The sequence below is a fragment of the Alligator mississippiensis genome, chromosome 1, assembly GCF_030867095.1.
Source record: "Alligator mississippiensis isolate rAllMis1 chromosome 1, rAllMis1, whole genome shotgun sequence".
In the NCBI taxonomy this organism is placed as follows: Eukaryota; Metazoa; Chordata; order Crocodylia; family Alligatoridae; genus Alligator; species Alligator mississippiensis.
In genome coordinates, this window is record NC_081824.1 from 31,813,150 (window position 1) to 31,831,839 (window position 18,690).

The 18,690-nt window shown below is 43.5% G+C and overlaps 1 protein-coding gene across 2 annotated transcripts in view; it reads left to right on the forward strand.

Annotated features, from left to right (window-relative positions):
• The window catches only part of MBOAT2 (membrane bound O-acyltransferase domain containing 2), a 229,023-nt gene that overhangs the window by 155,348 nt on the left and 54,985 nt on the right, over window positions 1-18,690 (forward strand). For both annotated transcript variants that reach the window (XM_059729762.1, XM_059729765.1), the window contains 2 exons: window positions 2,467-2,562; window positions 7,949-8,004. In XM_059729762.1, coding sequence (XP_059585745.1) covers window positions 2,467-2,562; window positions 7,949-8,004 — 152 coding nt within the window. The remainder of the gene's footprint in view (window positions 1-2,466; window positions 2,563-7,948; window positions 8,005-18,690) is intronic.

Here is an 18,690-nt window from a genome sequence, read left to right on the forward strand (position 1 = left end):
ATTCAACTGCCTAAACCACAGATATATACAAATATGATTCTTTCCCCATCTAACAGACGTTTCATATGGTACTAGTCTGAATTATGAAAGTTGTGGTACCGCTATGTTTGTTGTTATATTTTTTTCAGCATACCTGTAATTTACTTAAGACAGGCTGGCTAACAATGGATTCACTTCTGTAATACGTAGTTTGTTTCATTTGGAAGCTAAAAACGTTTTTAGCTTATGCTTCATGAAAGAAAAATATGATAGCTTAATTATCTTCTCTAGTTTCTATTTTGATGTATAATTTTCTAAACATCTTCACCTGTAAACCTTCATTTAGTTGTGTAAAATGTAAATATATAGGCCATTCAGACTGAATAACATGACATTTTAATGAAACAAAGGACTAATCTGAGAGAAATCAAGGTGCACGTAGCAACAAACTACATACTGGTACCTAACTGTTTTGTGTCAGATCTCCAGAGTCTTTTTTTATAATGAATACTTTCATACTGTTTATTTTTATCTCCTAATTCATGCTGGTTTCAGCTTCAATAGAATAATCCAGAAAATGCATAAGTTATTTCTAAATCAGATCAGATGCACTATAAATCTAAAAATGTTGAATTATTTAGCTGCAATAAATAATTTAGCATTGCATAACGTGTATAAATAAAAATGTAAAGGGATTGTGTCAATTTAAGATCTTGTTATATTTAAAAATGTTCTTTTGAATCCTACAGTTTCAGAGAGATAATTTGCTTTTTAGCTAATATTTTATTTATAATGCTGTTTTCTTTAGTTTTTCTCCTGAACACCAACAAGGGGCTTTTTTTAAGTACCCGTCACTGTCTCATTCGTTGTCTAGTTCCTTCATCCTCACTTACATTTGCAACATACATCAACAATGTCTAACACATCCCTAATTTTATTACCACAAATAGTCCCTTTTGAAATCTGTGGAACTATTTGTGATGATAAATTGCAGACAAAAGTGAAAGATCATGATTTAAGGCTAATTCCTTGGCAGCAATTCACATGTAAAGTGAAGGTACTTATCTAGCACACTTTGGAATCTATATTAACAGAACTATATTTATATAGTGCCAAATCATACTAATGGATGGATCTTTCCAAAAGCTTACATGTAAACTGATATGTGCTGTGGGGGGGGGTGTACACATGCATCCATGCACACCTGCATATATATACATTTACATGTTCATGTACATTTACATATACATGGATAAAATAAGTGTTGTGTGTGTGTGTGTGTGTGTGCGTGCGTGCATACACACACACACACACATATATATATTTACTTAGTTATATACACATCTTTTATATATATCGGGGTTAGGCAGTTATTTTGGCTGGATGGCCACTTAATGAGCTTTGGTGAGCTGTTGAAGGCTGCACACAATCTTTCAGAAGATATTTTAGCAAATTATAGATAGAAACAAAAATTGTTATAGTAGATGTTTTATTTTTAGTATATTTAAATTTTGTTTCTAAAACAGATTTTTTGACTTTATATACACTACTAAAAAAAAAAAAAAGAGGCAATTGCATAATAGCTCCAAATAAAGTCTTATCGTTGTATATTGTGTAAGGTGTGGAGGTGGGGTGTGTGGGGAGGTGTTGTAGGGGTGTGTGTGTGTGTGTGTGTGTGTGTGTGTGGCAGGGGGCAGCTTGTCTGCACACTAGGTCCTGGGAGCTGGTGGGAGAAAGGGAGGGGCAGCGGGCACATGCAGCACAGCTCACCCAGGCCTTGTGGTACAGGTGCATTCAGTCCCTCTCCCTCCCCCTTTTCTCCCCTCCATCCATCCTATGCATGCCCTCACAGGGCTGAGCCCTGCCTGCTCCCACCCAGGGCAGCCTACACTGCCCTCCTGCCGACACTTGGCCCCAGCACTAGCCAACACGCACAACGCACTATAAACTGCTACACTGGATATTTTTTTTCTTTTGCACTCTTATAGAAAATGAATCATAGGATAGGATGTTGAAAATGAATCGTAGGATATTCCTATCCTATCACAGTCAATAATTTTTAAATATACCCTGGATTGATATGTATAAACTGGTCATATTAAAACTTGAAATTGGGTAATGCTCATCTAAAACCTAATGAAAAAATAAGTGACCATACCTCATAGTTCAGACATAAAGAATGACATGTTGATGTGTTTTAGTTCAGGGACAATTAAGATGTGGCCTGTGGAGCCATGTCATGTGGCCTGCAGCGCTTCTCACAGGTCTGGACATTTTGCATCAGAGGAGCCAGGGTAGCACCAATTGCTATGGATTGGGCACACATACTGGATTGAGTTTGCAGGGGTAGATGAATTGAGTGTCACTGTTTTAATCCAAACACAAACTGCTAATAATCTGGAATGCTGAAGGAATAAGCTTTCATTGGTTGCTGCTTTCCCTTTTGAATGATTAAATCTAACATAAGTGTTTATTTTTCCTTTTCAGATATTGCTTTGTTTTTGCTTTGGGATACCTCACTGTGTGCCAAATTACTAGAGTCTATATCTTTGATTATGGACAATATTCTGCTGATTTTTCTGGGTAAGAAGAAAACTATATATTCCAGTTTTCCCTCCCATCAACATATAGTAAAACTTGATTGATATGTTACTGTATTTACTCTTTTTTGCTTAATTTGACTATGTGTACTTAGTTGTACACACTGAGTGTGTACCATTTCCTTTTTGAGCTGGACACTGTGAGAGGTGTATGTATACTACACGCATATGAATATGGAATCCTTTAATGGCCCCTGTCTGTCCTTGCTGAGCCAGCCCCTTGTGCCCCCTTGCATTCCTTGATGAAGGCATCAAGTACAGAGTGGCTGTCATCTGCCTTGAATTTCCTGTTACCATCCACAACAAGACTGAACCTGTACTGAATCCAACTCCCTTTTGATATTTATTTCAGTTGGTACTTTTCCTTAAAAAGTGGGGCAAGAGGTGGTAGGAGAAAATCCCCATGTTGAGGGGCAGAATTGTGTGAGTTGGAAATTTCATTCTCTTTCCTCAAGGTTTGTACTTTTCTTTTTGCCTGATGATCTGATACTTCTGATTGTGTGCCCATAACAAATGCCTCTCTTGCCTGGAAGAAGGACATATCCCAACCCTGACAAATTTTTTGTCTGCCACTCCTTTTCCTCCCCTTGCACTTGGAGGTCAAGAGGCACAAGATTTATACTGCTTCTGTTAGAGGAGGCCACAGTGGTGGCTTCTAATCTCAGGAAAAGATACAGTCTCCAGATTGGAGTACCCTCTTCCTCCTCCCTTCTCCCTGCTCCAATCAGGCTCTGGTGAAAGTGAGCACTAGAGCAGAATCTCTAGGACCCCTCTATCAATAAGACCTCCTCATCACTCTACACAAGGTAATCATATTGACCTTGTTGCTGGGCAACCTTATCCCTGATAAATCAGTCCTCTTGGGTAGGACCCAGCCAGTTGTTTACAGCAGTGCCACAGCACTAAGTCAGTGATCCTTATTGTTAGCCCTGTGCCACAAGCCTAATAATTACAAATTGTAAGCTTTAGATTGTTTATGACAATTTGAGGCACCTGTACTCTGCATGCTTTCCAGAATGGTCCACACAATAGTGGGCATCATATTGATCAGGCTATTTTTGAAGAGTAAAAAATACTATCCATAGAACAAAATGCTGGTGAGCTTTTTCTATTCATTTGGAACAATACTCTGCAGATTCTGGTTAACATAAGGTGTTTTGTTTTGGCACTCTTTAAAAAAGAGAGCTGTACTTAACCCCCCCCCCCCCCCCCCCCCCCGTGTGTGCCTTTAATATATTGCAACATTAGTTTTATATCCAACTTCCTGCTTGTTTCTTAATTAACTGCTTGAGGATTATGGCATATAATTATTTTGTTTGTCACCTTCATACCATGTGATGGACAGACTAGCATTTCCCAATACGTATTTAATATAGCAGAATACAACATAAGGTAGGTACTACAGTTCGAACAATACACCATTGATTAAAAATTCTACAAGCTGGGGTATGTTGTAAAATGAGGTACTGCTAACTCTTAAGTCACCATTATCTAAATAAATACATCGCATTCCTGCTGCTTTTAGGAAGGGAATTCCAGATGTTGGGCTTTTAATATCTAAAAGTTAAGTTGTTCAGGGATTTGAACAATAGAGCAGCTTTGCAGACTGTATGTGGCCCACTGGACTACGAGCTGGATTGTGGAAATTGGGGACATGCAGAGGCAGGGGGGCAGCAGAGCACTCAGTGATGGCGGCTGTGGTGACGGCAGCAGAAGAGCTACACAGCAGTGGCTCCCCTTACGCATCCTCTGTGCTGGAGCCAGAGCTGGAGCTACCACTGTAGCACAGGGCACAAGGGGGCTCCAGCTCCAGCACACGGCCGAGGCTGGCCTTGCCACTACTTGTTCTGCTATAACCCCTGCCTTCGCCACTGCATTTTCTGCTGTCTCTACCACTTCCAGCCATATGGAGCCCCATGGTCTGGGTCTGGCCTGGGGCTCAGTGTGAGTTTGACACCTCTACCCCAGAGGAGTAGTCTCCAGCAGTGCCCATATTGGCTGAGTATAAGTAGGAACATGGAGAACTGTGGAAGAGGAAGCCATGTAAATTTTTAAAACCAATGTAGGTATTCTAGTGTCAATGCAATAGTGACCTTAAATCTGTTCCTTGTGATGGCCTGCAGTAAGAACGTAATTATGATTTAAGGCCTGCTAATGCTTGTGACCTAGACTAGTTTAGTTTAGTTTAAACTTTAAAAACTTTATATTCATATTTTCACTTTTCGTGATGTTGTTACAAGGTAGAGTTACCAGTGTTTAGCCCTGGACAGATGAAATTCCAGCTGTAGTGTAAAAAACGACATCAATGTAAAAGTAGAAGACAAATGATGCTGAGCTGTAATTTTGCCTAATCTGATGGAGCCTTACCTCCTGAAGTTAGGGACAGACATTCAAAAAGTCTGAGCCTGAATTGATTCAATCTTTGCAAGTTAGTCTAATCTGGCTAGGCTGAACTGGTTTGTAACGTTAAAGACATCCCCTCTGGATTGAGGAAATTCAGGCACATGCTTGCAGTGGCTCAGGCTAGAAGCCAGGGGGTGCTAGAGCAGTCCTCCCATCCCTTCCACACTGCTGAGCTGAGGGGGTTGTGGTCAGGCTCCAGCAGGATGCTTTGATTAAGGAAGGGTTCCTTCCCCCCCCCCTTAATAACAGAGCATTTATCAGCTCTGTTATCAGCATTTAGCACCCCATCAGAAAACAAAGCCTCTCTCATTAGTTCAAGCTCTTAAACAGCTTTTTCCAAGGAAGGGAAACATTCCAGGGAGGGACATTACCAGCTACCTGTTGATTAGCTCTAAATAGTCCTGAGTGGACACTGTCTTGTCTGCCTTTGTCCTGTCTGCCTTACCCAGACACCTGTCAGCATCAGCTAGCATACCACATGCTGGCTATGGTCCGTGCTGTGGGGAGAGGAGGGCAGGATCACTGTTTGAGCAACAAGGGTGGGGTGGGGCAGGGGAGGCCAGGCAGACGCTGCTGTGTCTGCAAGTCTCTGCCAGAGCTTCAGCAAGGGAGCGGAGGGGAGGGGCCAGCTTAGCTCTCTGGAGCAGAGAGCCCAGTCCAGCCCAGAGAGCATGCTGGGGGACTCTGATTTAACTTAAACTAGGAAGGGGTCTGGGACAGACATTGCATAAAATGGTTTGACCCAAATCAGTTAAGTCTAATACTACATTCAACCAGGTTTATCTCAAACTGATTTCAGCCATTTTCAGACTGGTTTATATGCACTGAATGTCTGTTCTGTTACAGGTTTAAACCAATTTCTGATCACTTAAACTGTGTAATGTCTGTCTCTAGCCTGAAAGAATTAGGGGTAAAAGTCCATAGGTATAAATTGTCCTGTTTTAGGCAGATTAGTTGTATGTATAAAATACCAAAGCCTATCCTGATTTCCACCTTAAGATGTGGCCAAAGCAGGACAATATGTTGGTTCCTATAAGGATGTTGTTTTGTTAGTCTATGATTTGTCACTGATCAGTTAAGTTAGATAATATCTATTTCCTGTCATATTTTTGGCTTCCAGTCTTTCTAGACCAGTCTGGCCACTATACTACTTGCTAGTTAATGGTAGACGTGCACCAGTATGTTGGTCCATATTGGATCAGCACCGATAGAAGGAAAATTGACATTATTGGCAGTTGGCTTTTTTTTTGGCCGGTATAGCTGATAACATCACCAATAAAGGCCATGTACACAGCCGCGGCATGCACATGGCCAGGAGTGCAGCCCAGCAGCTTGGAGAGTCTGTGAGGGGGAAGGGGAATGAGGGAGGGAAGGGTCATGGGCACAAATTGAGGTCCTCACAGTGAGGGAGGAAATGGGGCTGGGGCAGGAGCAGGTGTTTCCCAGCCAGGGTGGGGTGTGAGATGGAGCTGCGGGCAACTTGTCCAGAGGGGCTAGGGAGGGGGGACAACTGTAGCCCCCCCGTAGCACTCCCTGCAGCACTGCCACTGCCTGCCCCGAGGGGAGCCCTAGCCCAGCCCTCCTGCCGGGAGGAGACCAGTGCAGACCCTGGTCCTGGAGCCCACAATGTGCAGCCCACCCTCACCCCACACACACATCCGGGGAGCATGTGTCCCCATGCCTCCTTTGCGGGTGTGCACAGCGGTGGGAGCTGTCCCTATTCCCCTTGCCTCCCGGACAAGCCAACCAGGGCTTTGTCCCACACCATGCCCCACCCTGGCTGGGCAGCCCCAGCCCCTGCCGCATCCACCTCACGCCCCTCCCTCCCTCCCTCACCATGGGGGCCTTGATCTGCACCCCCCCCCCCGTGCCCCTTTGCTTCACCATGCCCCACAGACTTACTGGCCAGACTCTGCTCTCCAAGCTGCTGGGCTGCATATCGGCTTTTGGATTGGTATTGGTTGATATGGCTGGTTAATAATCAACCATTGGTATCAGCTAAAAAAATCTTTATCAATGCACCCCTAGTTAATGGTAGTCAGCCCACCAATATTTCTGCAATAATTAATTGGTATGATACCCTACTGTACAGAATATTCTCCTGTTAGTTGGATGAAAATTCTAAATGTTTGGAAATTGGTACAAACAAGGATGATTTATTAAATATTCCAGCTTGGAATGCTTACTGTCCAGTATAGACGTAAATAATTTAAAACAGAAGTCAGTGAAATGTATTAACAGGAGAAACTAGATGTACCAAGACTTCTGTATATGACAAAAAGTAATTACATTCTGCTTCATTTTTTGCTATTTTCTTTAGTGCTTTTATTTAGTCATTTATAATTTTGTTTTCTAAGGCAATTCCATTATATTTTATTAAATGTCTTTAGAGTGAATGTAGCAAACTAAGTTTTGAGGCATATTTTAAGGGTGTTTATTTAAGCAGAATCAGCTGTATATTCACTGCTGTTATATCTATTGTCCTGTGCATATTGCTCCCAGTAGTTATAACATGCAGAAATGTTTTTTGGTGCCATTTTCCTCTTCCTTTTCCCACTCAAGAAAAGAGAGAAAAAAAGAAAAGCAAAGAAATTTAAATGATCTTCAGGTACATTTGTAGAAAAAATTCTGCTACTTGTTCATATGTGTATGACCCAATTCAACAAAATATATGCATAATTTTACCAAGCTATTTAATCCCTTCCAGGGGATGGTTATATCCTGACTCTGCAGGTGCCTCATCTAAGACATGTCTTCCTTAGAGTATAAATCTAAGACTTAGATTTATGTATTTCTGTGCATCTGAGCTCTAACAGTTAGATATTTCTTACCTCTCCTGTTGACAGTCTTCTAGTTTGTTGACAGCTATTCGGGATCACTAATTAATCTTTTTCTAATTCTTTAACATGAAGCTATGGTATGGGTCTTCTTTTCTAATATGTCTTTATTTTTTCCCCATGTAACAGCCCAATGATGATAATTACACAGAAGATCACTAGTTTGGCTTTTGAAATTCATGACGGTAAGGCTTATATGAACTTACTTCTTCATGTGTTTGTCTTTAGTCTTCCTACATGCTATTGTGTTTGGGAAATTTAAGTTGACTTCATAAGGTTAATTATACTAAACCAGTTAATATTAACCTTGGTTTTTGATGGACAATTGGGCAAAGTTTGTTTTTGCTGTCTAAGTGGTTGGTTCTTATAATATTTGATAAGGAACCAAGCCAGCAAAAAAACAAAGTAGATTGCACAGCACGTGAGTCCTGAAAAGAAGCCTCTCCATGCAGAAAATACCATGTTACTAAAACCTCCATGTTCTTCTCTGCCTTGTTCCCAACATCTTTTGGTCTGTGGCATGGATTCCTACTCAGTTAGCGAGACTAATGAAATGCAGAGATCGGGATTAGATAGCTGTGACTTCTGGGGTTCTAAAAGTATTTCTTCTAATTTCTTTTGCCAATTTGTGTACCCCATTTATTTTATGGATTTTTTTCATTATAAATGCATATGATCATTGAATTTATTAGGTTGCTTTTGCTCAGCAAAAGAGGGCATATAGTTATTATTTATGGTTTAATTGTTTTGAGAAAAAGTAATGGAATATAGATAGGCCCAGATAATGACTCCACAGAAGTGAATCTTGAGGTTGGAACTTTGAAAACAGGTATCTATGTTCTTTGTCACATTCAGAAGTTAGTGAAAAAATAATCTTGATTTATGAGAGAGCCTAAGGGCACCTATACACATACCTGATGCCTGCTCTGATGCGTTCAGTCTGCTCAAGTGATTTAATTAGACTGCTTCAGCAGCCTTGGCATCTTGGGCCTTATCTACGAAGTTCATTAATCTTAACGTTCCTGAATGACTCTTTGTAGATGAAGCCCTAGATCCCCGCATTTCATAATGGTGGTGGGGATGCTTTAACTAAAGCTCGTTCAAAGCATCCCTGCTGTCATTTTGAAATGTGCAGACACTGAATACACAAGATGCTGTAGGCATTTTAATTAGAACGGCTCCCGAGAGCTGGTCTAATTAAAACGCCCACAACCTACAGCACATGTAAAGATGCCTGAAGAAAACATGCCAGCCACCCAGGGTAGTCTGTTAGCTTTAACATGCTTGGAGCTAAAAATGAGTATGGGAGGAAGTTTTTGAATTATCTCTGTGGACAGCTGGAGTAAGCTATTTGTTTCACGGAAGCTAATAATGCCACAGTTTAATATGTTTGAACATATGCACATTCACATAATGGCCATAGTTCATTAATCTTAACTTTCCTGAATGACTCTTTGTGCATGAGGCCCTAGATACCAGCTAATATAAACATGAAAAATTTGTTCAGTCTATCCTATATTAAAATGAGAAAACCCCCTTGCAGTTCCTTGCTGCAACTAATTTCTTTCCCACCTTTTTATAATACAAATGATACAGATCCAAATAAATAAAATAATTTTCCAGTCATTTTGAATGTAACACTCCAGAGCTAAAGAAAGCATTCATTAATCTTCAGCAGTCTTCAGAAATGCATCTCTGTAGACTTCTGTGGTGCTGATCCAGATTATATGGCTAACCGTTCACTAGAAACCAGCACCCTGATGCGCCTCATTCTGTAAACTCTTCCAGATATTCTAAGTTCTGCATGGACTTTTTTTATCCAGTTTATGACCTGAGGAAAAGGCAGTTGATTCTTGAAAGCCTGTCCAGCAGCTGTCCCAACTATACAGCTGGCCTAATAAAAGATATCACAAAAAATCCCTGCCACTTTATGACCTAAAACAAACTTACTCCAGTCTTTGATTTGTGCATCTTCCTTGCCTTTATCTCTACCAATGTAGTTGTGGGTAATTGTGTTATTTGTGCTGTCCATTCCACCTGGAACACTCTCACTGTATATCTTTATGCACTTTTTTAGTGCTTACTGTTACAATGATACCAAGAAGCTCTATTGTTTTGGACCTTATCAACTGATAGGCCCAGATGCACAAAAGTATTTGGCTGCATGACCTTCATGGGAATTAAGTATCCTTGAAGATCTGAGTTGTAGTCCTGGCCCTCAAGATGTTAAAATTTAAAAAGAAATGACAGTCAAGTGTAGGAGGGGAAACTAACATTCAAAGTGGGGAAGTAACTTCCTAAATATGATTACATCAGGTCAGTGACAAGTGAGTTGCATTTCTTAACTTCCAGGTCAGTGTGCTTTTCAATATAGTGCGATACATGATTCAGCTATGGAGCTCATCAATCCCTGATAGCATCATGGTACCTTTATAAAACTTCAGAATAGATTAAACTTCTGTATAGGAGGAAATATATAAGTGATATTTCAGTCCATTTGCACATCCCAAACTGTTTTGTACAAGGAAAACTATTTTTTGTAATTGTCCAAAGATAGAGGTTCTTGCATTTCATTTTCTCTGAAGTATCTGATACCACCTGCTCTCAGAGTGTCAGGCTAGTCTAGATGGACCCTGAGTCTGACCCAATTAAAGCAGTTTTTGTGTCGCTAGATTAAGATGAGGCAAACAAGTCAAGTAAGGCAGGAACTTCCTAAGGATTTTTACTTCATTTTGTTCATTTATGTGCTTTATAAGCATGATACAGTAATAGATATGTGAGCCTTTTTCCAATTTTTCACCAAATTAGAAGTTTAAATTTTATTATAGAGCTTCAGACTGGTAGCAAGGTTGAAAGAATGACTCTTAAAATATCATGATCTAATTATTCCTGATGTTGCTATTCTTCTCTTGTATTGCCAAAAGGCTTCTGAACAGGGTATTAGCGCCCCATTGCACGCAGTGCTCCATGAAGAAATAACAAACACAGTTCCTGCCTCAGAACTCATAAAGTAGTATTTAAAGAATATGTCACAGGTGGTTAAACCAATTTTGGGAAGTGAGATGAGTGGTAGCAGTGGGGAAGCAGATCATATTGGGGAAAAATGTCTTTTAGTTAGTACTTACAGTGGTCTTACAAAATGTTTTTGGACATTCCAATCAGAACTGCTTCTAAACGTGAATGAAATAGTAAAAACTATGAAGGCAACACATGAAAAAAAGCAACTTGTATCATAAACGTAGTACCGTTCCTTCTGGTTTGCAGGTGTTGACTAGCTGCCCACCCAAATTATGATGTTTATAGAATATAAAAAAATATTAGCAATAGTTTTCACAGCTACTTTCAAATAATGTAATAGTTCCAGAAGTCCTGAGATTTTCTTTTTCACTTTATGAATAAATCCTGTTTTCAGTTAACTTGAGAAATGAAAAGGGTATTCGGACTCGATTGTAAACACTTAAAGCACACAGTTCAAATAATTTTCAGCATTATTTTTGTATGCTGTTTCAACCTGTGTTGCTTTATCAACTGCTACACTTCTGCACTTTAGATGTACTTTTGATTTCAACATCGACTCAGAAAAATGAAACAGTTGTCAGTCAGAATTGATAATCTTTATACAGTTGTTTCACTATAGACCACATTCCTTTGTTTTGGATGAGTTGTCATCTTTCCAACATAAATGTGTTTGTTGTTGCTTTGTGAAGTTTCTACTTGTTTAAGAAAACTACTTTTATATAGTGTGATCAACAAAAGAAATTAAACACCTCATCTCATTATATAGGATAGCAATGGAATTTTTACATTTATATAACCTTTTCATTTTTGCTGCTTTTGAAAAATGCTTTTGCATCTATCTGTTTTATAGATACACTTTTATGCTAAAATGTATCTTAAAGAGTAGGAAGAAAATTGCCAGATCTGAAAATGGTAAGGTGAATGTACACTTAAGCTGCATGTATATATTTGATATCTGTCCCTTGCATAGCTCATCTTGACAAGATAAGTCCCAGTTTTATAAATGTTAGTTTTATACACAAAAAGACAGCAGCTGTTTTCCAAAGAACATTCCTCTAATTCATCTGTTCTATTTCCATTTGTTTGGCTCTAAATAAGTCAGTGAACCTAGACATATTTTAGCAACTTGAGACCTTCTCCTAGAAACTAGGAGTTTCTCTTGGTGCTCCTTGATCTATCATTTCTTTTTGCAACTTTTGCTGTGCTGCTGACCAGTATTTTGGTCAATAGCTTAGTATCAGTTTCAAAGTGTACTTGATGATCTGAGTATGTGCTATTTGTTTTATAGTTAAAAAACTTATGTTTTCACTTGAAGGTTGTCCAGCTTGGTTTTAAGTCTAGGGGTTTTTTTATATTGCCTTCTGGTTAATAAAAGTTTTATTAGTATTTTTTTTAATCTTGTAATGTAGTTTCAGCTACATTAATCAGCTCAGATTTGTGTTGGCTTTGCCTTCCCCTTCCACCACCATGGTGATAATGACAGCCAGATCTATTATCTCCTGTCTCTTTCCTAGGAGTTCAGTGTGCACTATTTTACAAACAGTATGCATTTGAATTCAGTTACAGTCCTATTTGAAAATCTAAAATTGAACTTTGTCCTGTTTTATGATTCAACCTGTGATATAATCTCTCCACCTCTTTGCATTTTAAAGTGGATTTAAAGAATACAGCGGTTCTGAATTACTCAACTGCTGGATTTCCTTAAAAACATATATGTGAAAGTATTCCAGTTGATCAGTTATTCAGATGATTTCACTGCTGTGCTGCAATGATGGGAAGGCAAAGCCCATGAAACAGAATCCTCTCTTACAAAATCCTCGAGTAGTCCAGTACAGTCTTGACAGTACAGCTGGCTGCTCTGGAAGGGACAGATGTGCTGAATGCTGGTGCTTTTTCGGTTTTGGTGTCTGTTTTTACAAGGAAAAGTGGCTGAGTATGAGTCTGCTTTAACAGTTATACAGTGAAAAGGAACAAGGAAGTTCACACTGGAAGATCGGTGCTAGTGGTGTTGTCATGCTGAAAGGACCCTGTGTGGCAGATGCAAGCATTTTTGAAATCCCAAAATAGAATAGGAAGTAGGTTAGAATTTCAGTAATAATTCCAGCTTGCTCATACAAGTGCGGATAGGTATCATTATTCTCCACATTACTAATAGGGAAACTAAACACAGAGGGTGTGATTTATTTGCTTAAGGTCACATAGTGGTCTCATGGAAATAAGCAGTTTCCCTAACTTCCAGGCCAATACCATCCCCCTTGCCCCCCTGCCCCAACTCTGTAGGAATTGAGAAAATACTGCCACAGAAACTGTTCACTGTTCTAACACAGGAGAAAAGACTTCCCTTGAATCCCAGGGTAATAGCTAGAGAACTTCATGAGTTCCCTGGCAACTGCACACTGGAGAAGAGGAGTTTAATAATCTGTAATATTTAGTAATTGGGGAATATTTGATTTCTGAAGCATCTCTATCTGAAGCTATCCATTGTAGGGGTGTTGGGCATGTGTTTCCTTCTCTTACAGTATGATGTATACCAGAGGGGAAGTATTTTCTTTCTCATACTTTTATAAATTGAAAGAGATGGATCTTGACAGCTTCTTGAAAGACTATGAGAGGTTAGAGGCAATCAGGAAGCAGTGGTCACTCTACCCCTTGGTGAAGATGCAAAGATGGTGATGAATGGGATAATTGAGCCCTAAACAGGCCTCAACTGAGAAAAAGGGAAAGTGACTAACCCCTCTGAGGAGAGGAGAGGAGAGGCCTGCAGGAAAAGGGACTAGAGTAGGGTTAGCATATATCTGGGTTTTCCCGGACATGTCCTCTTTTTTGGGTCCTCCAATCTCCATCTGGCAGCTTTTGAAATAGGAATAGATGTCTGGGATTTTGCTGGTAGAACTGCATTTCATGGCTTGCCCTAGCAGCAAGTATGTTTACCAGGGATCTGGGTTTTCCATGTGCTATGGGAACATGCAATTTTCCTCTTTAAAGGAGGGAAGCACAGGTTTCCCCTTGCAGGCTGGCAGCCTTTAGGGACCTGCTTCAGGCAATTGGAGGCAGGGATGCCACATGCGTCTGCACATGTACGTGGGTGGCATGCAACCAGGCAGGGTGCTAGGAGCAGCCCTGGCAGCCGGATGCAGGTAAGTCTATGGGGGGGCAGGGGTTGGAAGGCCTGGGCTTGGGGCCTGTCCAGGGGCCTCTGTGTGTGTGGCAGGGGTATGTGGAGGGGATGAGAGTGTGAGGGGTGGGCAGGTGCCTGCTGGCGCTGGGGGAAGGTGTCCAGGCACTGGGGCTGTGGCAGGGTGCAGGGGGAAACATCTGCCCCTCCAGCAGAGGAGGCTGTGGGTGTGGGGGTGTGTGTGTGGGTGTGTGTGTGGGACCTTCGGGGGCAGTGGGGAGTTGTGTGGCTGGGCTGGCAGCACTGGAGCTGGTGCCCTTTCTCACAGGGGTGGGGCACCTGGAAGACTCTGCCCAGGGAGGGGGGGTGCTAGGCAGGCTGTAGCCAGGCTACTTGGTGTGGCATGGTACAGGAGCCCCAGCCTGAGGTGGGGGGTGCCACAGTTCTCCCCTCCTCCCTTCAGCCTGTGCTGGTGCCAGACTCACTCTGCCACTGCATGTACAAGATGGAGCCACTGCAATCCAGCCAAGTTAGGATGGTGGCACCTGGGGGGAGCAGGTGGCTGCAGGTCAGGAGTGAAGACTGGCAGGGGTGGGGGAGCTGTGGCTTGAGAGTGACAGGCACCAGGGACAGCAGGGGACTGTGGGTTGAGAGTGCAGGGCACTTGGAAGTACCAGGAGGTTATGGATTTGGAGTGAGGGACACCCCTTCATCCCCTTATGAGAGTTCTTGGAGTCAGGTGGTATGTAACAGATCTGAGGTGGAACAACCAGCCTTAAGGATACAAAATCTAGAACCCAGATGATCCTTAGACCTCCAAACCAGAAATAGTCTGTATCACACCTCTGGTGCTGGCTAGCATAGCCACCTTTAGTGTAGTGATAAGACCAGGCTGCAGTCTTGCTCAGAGGCAGAATTAATTAATTCAAGCCCAGTGGTGTATGAATATTACTATGCTGCTTCTGGTAGCATAGAAGCTGAAATAAAATAGTCATGTTCATGTGGTATCAGGCAGCATTGTGTTGCTTTCCCTCAAAAGAGACTTTAGGATGCTACTGGGTGCCACAGGAATGTTTTAAACTATACAAGACTTGAGTTTCTTTCTCTACCCCCCCCTCCCCCAATTTGGGAAAATATTTCCATTTCAGGAACTCTTTAGGGACATTAGGACACAGTATGAAGATTTTGGACTGTTCAGAAAAGTTCAGGAACAGCTGTCAGTTTAATCTGGGAAATCAGATGTATTCTACTTCCAGTCTTCTAGGCCAGAGCTGTCCAACTAATGGCCTATTGGGCAGCATGCAGCCTCCTAAGTGTTAACTTGTAGTACCCAGGCTTTGAGGGGGTACTGCTCCCCTCATTACTCTCCTGCTGCTGTTGCTGGTGTCTCTCCCTCCATCCTCCAGCTTCTGCTTACTCTCCCCGCTCTTCCTCTGCACCCCTCCCCAGTAGCAAGGTGAGATGGCATGGCCTGCAGTGCCTGCAGGGAGCTTGTGTGGGGGGAGGGGGGGTGTCTTTGGGGAGACCTGGAAACTTCACACAGTGCGAGGGTGCTGGTACAGTGCAACAGGGGAGTGCCTAGCATGTGTCATGATGGGGGATGCTCATGCGGCATGGCATAGCACATTGTAGTGTGGTGTATTGCCCATGCAACATATGGCTTGCTGGGGGCTGGTTGTGCAGCTTGTGCCTTCCCACCACCATCACTTAGAGGTCAGACAGCCCTGATATAGGCTATGATTAGGTTTCTGCTCAAAAATACCCTTGAGGCCTTGTTTAACATGCATTTTCTCTCTCTCCCTCAAAAGCAATGGGCCTTATTGTAGCACATTTATTAATTTAATTATTTCACTTTTACTTCATATCTGGTTTCAGATAATTAGAATCATCAAATGACCAACAGTGGCTTCTGTTGAACAGTTGTTGCTCTTCCAAGAGAAATTATGAGTGTACAGATGTTCAGGCTTTTTCTCCCAAAGTAAAATTGGCTGTTGCAAGAGAAAAATAATCTGGGAACAACTAGGGTTAAATAACTGCCAGGAGAGTTTCTCCTGGGAGGGTGAATGTTTGTCCATGCTGACACTACCTGACCATGGGCAGTCTGGGTTAGCCAATCAGGGCTGCCTTATGCACTGTTCCAGGAAGACTAAGGGAGCTTGCAGAACATATTGGGTGCATCTACATGTGCAATTAATGCTATTTAGACTTACTATGCAGTAATTTACTGTGCAGTAAACCAGCCCTGGGAAGTTGTCTACATGTGCACCCTGTTGGGAGCAGATTTGCGTCTTATGGGCATTTAAATATGTGCCCCGGGAGTGGGGAGAGTGGGGGGGGAGGGGGGGCACTTTAGTTAGAGTGACTCTGAGAGCCACTCTAATTAAAGCGTCCAAAGTGTCTCATGTCAGCATCCTTGTGCTTAAAAATGGCGGCAGGGTTGCTTTAAAACTTGTTCAACATGCTTTAGTTAAAGCACCTTCGCCACCATTTTTAAATGTGGGGACACTGATGCACAAGGTGCTAGAGTTTGCTGCAGTGCAGTAATTACCACACTCTAGCAAACTTCATTAATTGAGCCTGCTCTGGCTCACTCTAATTACTGTGCATTGGAGCAGCCTTGCTGCTCGTGTATAGGCAGCCTGTAGGATTAAGTAGATACAGGCTTACTCCTGCCCTGGTCTGACCTTCTGCAGCAGTCAGGGGGAGCTGCGGGCTCTGGATATAGCTGCCAAGGTGCGGGGATCTCTGAGGGGAGCCGGGCTCAGCCTGGCAGGTGTTTCTGGGGGATGGGGTGGGCTCAACCTGGCAGGGGTTTTGGTGGGGGAGGGGGAAGCAGGTGAGGGCTCAGCCTGGCAGGGTTTTCTGGGGACAGACTTAAGATGACACATGTTTCTTGGGTGGGGTGAAGGCTCAGGCTGTCAGGGGTCTCTGGGGTGGGTGGGGCAGACACAGTCTGGCCAGGGATGCTGTCCTAGGAGCCTGTGGCAAGTGCACCATGGGTTCTTCCCACCCTCCCTCCCCCTCCCCCCCAGCAACAGCAGACAGGGCACTATGTCTGCAAAGCACTTGTGGACCACTTCCTCCCCCACCCACTACAGTAGGGAAGCTGGGTGGCTGCCCACAAACCCCAAGCCCTCCAGCACCCCCAAGACCACACATGCTCTGGATAATTTCCAATCAACAATCTTTATTTTCCTCCCCAACAACACAGTCCTTCCTGCTCTCCCTCCCCAGCAAGAGCCCCCTCCCCAGCTGCAACACCCACCACCCATAAAACACCCTCTTCCCTGTGCAACTGTTTACAAGTGTGTGGTTGATGTAGTGTCAGGGTGGAGGCTTTGGGATGGAGACATCTATGGTGCAGAGCCTGGGTAGAAGTGCTGAGCACCTTGGTCTCTGGTGATACCACCCAGATGCAGACACCATGGCAAGGCTGGCAGCCCAGGGGCTTGGGCAAGGGTGAGGGCAGGCACTGTCTAGCCTGCTCCACCTCCTTCTCCTTCATGAGGCTGGATCCAGTGAGTGCCATCTCCCCTGCTCAGGGGCCACATGGCAGACAGGTCGCCCGTGGGTGGCAGCCCTGGCAGGCAGTCTAGCTGCTGGGTGACCTGGCTCAGGAGCAGGGGCAGAAGGCCCTGGCCACTGCAGGAGTGGCTGGATCTTCTCCTAGGCCCACTGGGGACATTGGCACGAGGCCACAGGTGGCTGTCAGGCAGCAGGAAGGGCCAGAGCCAGGGCCAGGGCTGGTGGTGGATGGTTTCCAGATGGAAACCAACTACCAACCAGGAGCTTGGCAGTGGATGACATGAAGGTGACTGCCAGGGTCAGGATGGTGTCCAGCACCTGGTGCTCCTCCTGTGTGACCTCTGCTGCCTGGGCTACCACAGCAGCCTGCTTCTTCTGCACCTCCAGCATCCTCTTGAGGGGGGCAGTGTGTTTCTCCTCAATCAAAGCTTGTTCCATAAGGCACAGTTCTCCGAGCACAATGGCCTGTGGGACTGCTGGAGCCAGCACATGCCCTCAGAGCTGGGCATGTTGCCCACAGGCCAGGGAGCAGCCAGAGAAGCCTGGGGGTCAGGCTGGGGTTCTGCAGCACTGCTGCAACCAGCTTATGCTTACTCCATGCACTCCATGCACAGTGGCCGGGGCAGGCATCAGCTGGCCTAGGTCCCGGGGGTCAAGCCAGGGGTCCAAAGGCTAGCCAGGGACTGCTAAAGAGCTGTCTCTGCCCTGTGACTGGAGGGACTCCCAGTCACGTTGCGCTGCCTCTGGCAGAAAGCTGCCCCCTTTCTGTTTTGGCTGACTGGGAGCAAATCTACTCCTGGTTGGCATTTACACATGCACTACTGAGTATTAGCTAATGCACAGTAAATCTACTATCTGCAACGCGCAGTAAATCTACCCCCACCTTAAATAGTGATGCTTTACTATGCAGTAGATTAGTCTGTTGAGCAGTAAAGCATCTCGTGTAGGCATGCCGACTGAGATGTGTTCCTAGACCTCCCACCCCCTCTCTCTCCCCCTCACTTCCTCCCTGACTGCACAGCATCAGCACTGCAAGCTCTCTAGTTTGGAGGGCCTCAGTATGCAAATATATGTGTGCGTGGCTCTAGGTAAGTTTGTGCCATAACAACAAACCTGGGAGAATGCTTCCACATTATTTGAATATTTGTATGCAGACTGAGTAGCAGCCCTGGGGGTTGTAATGATTTCATAAGATATTACTAGATGAAGATTA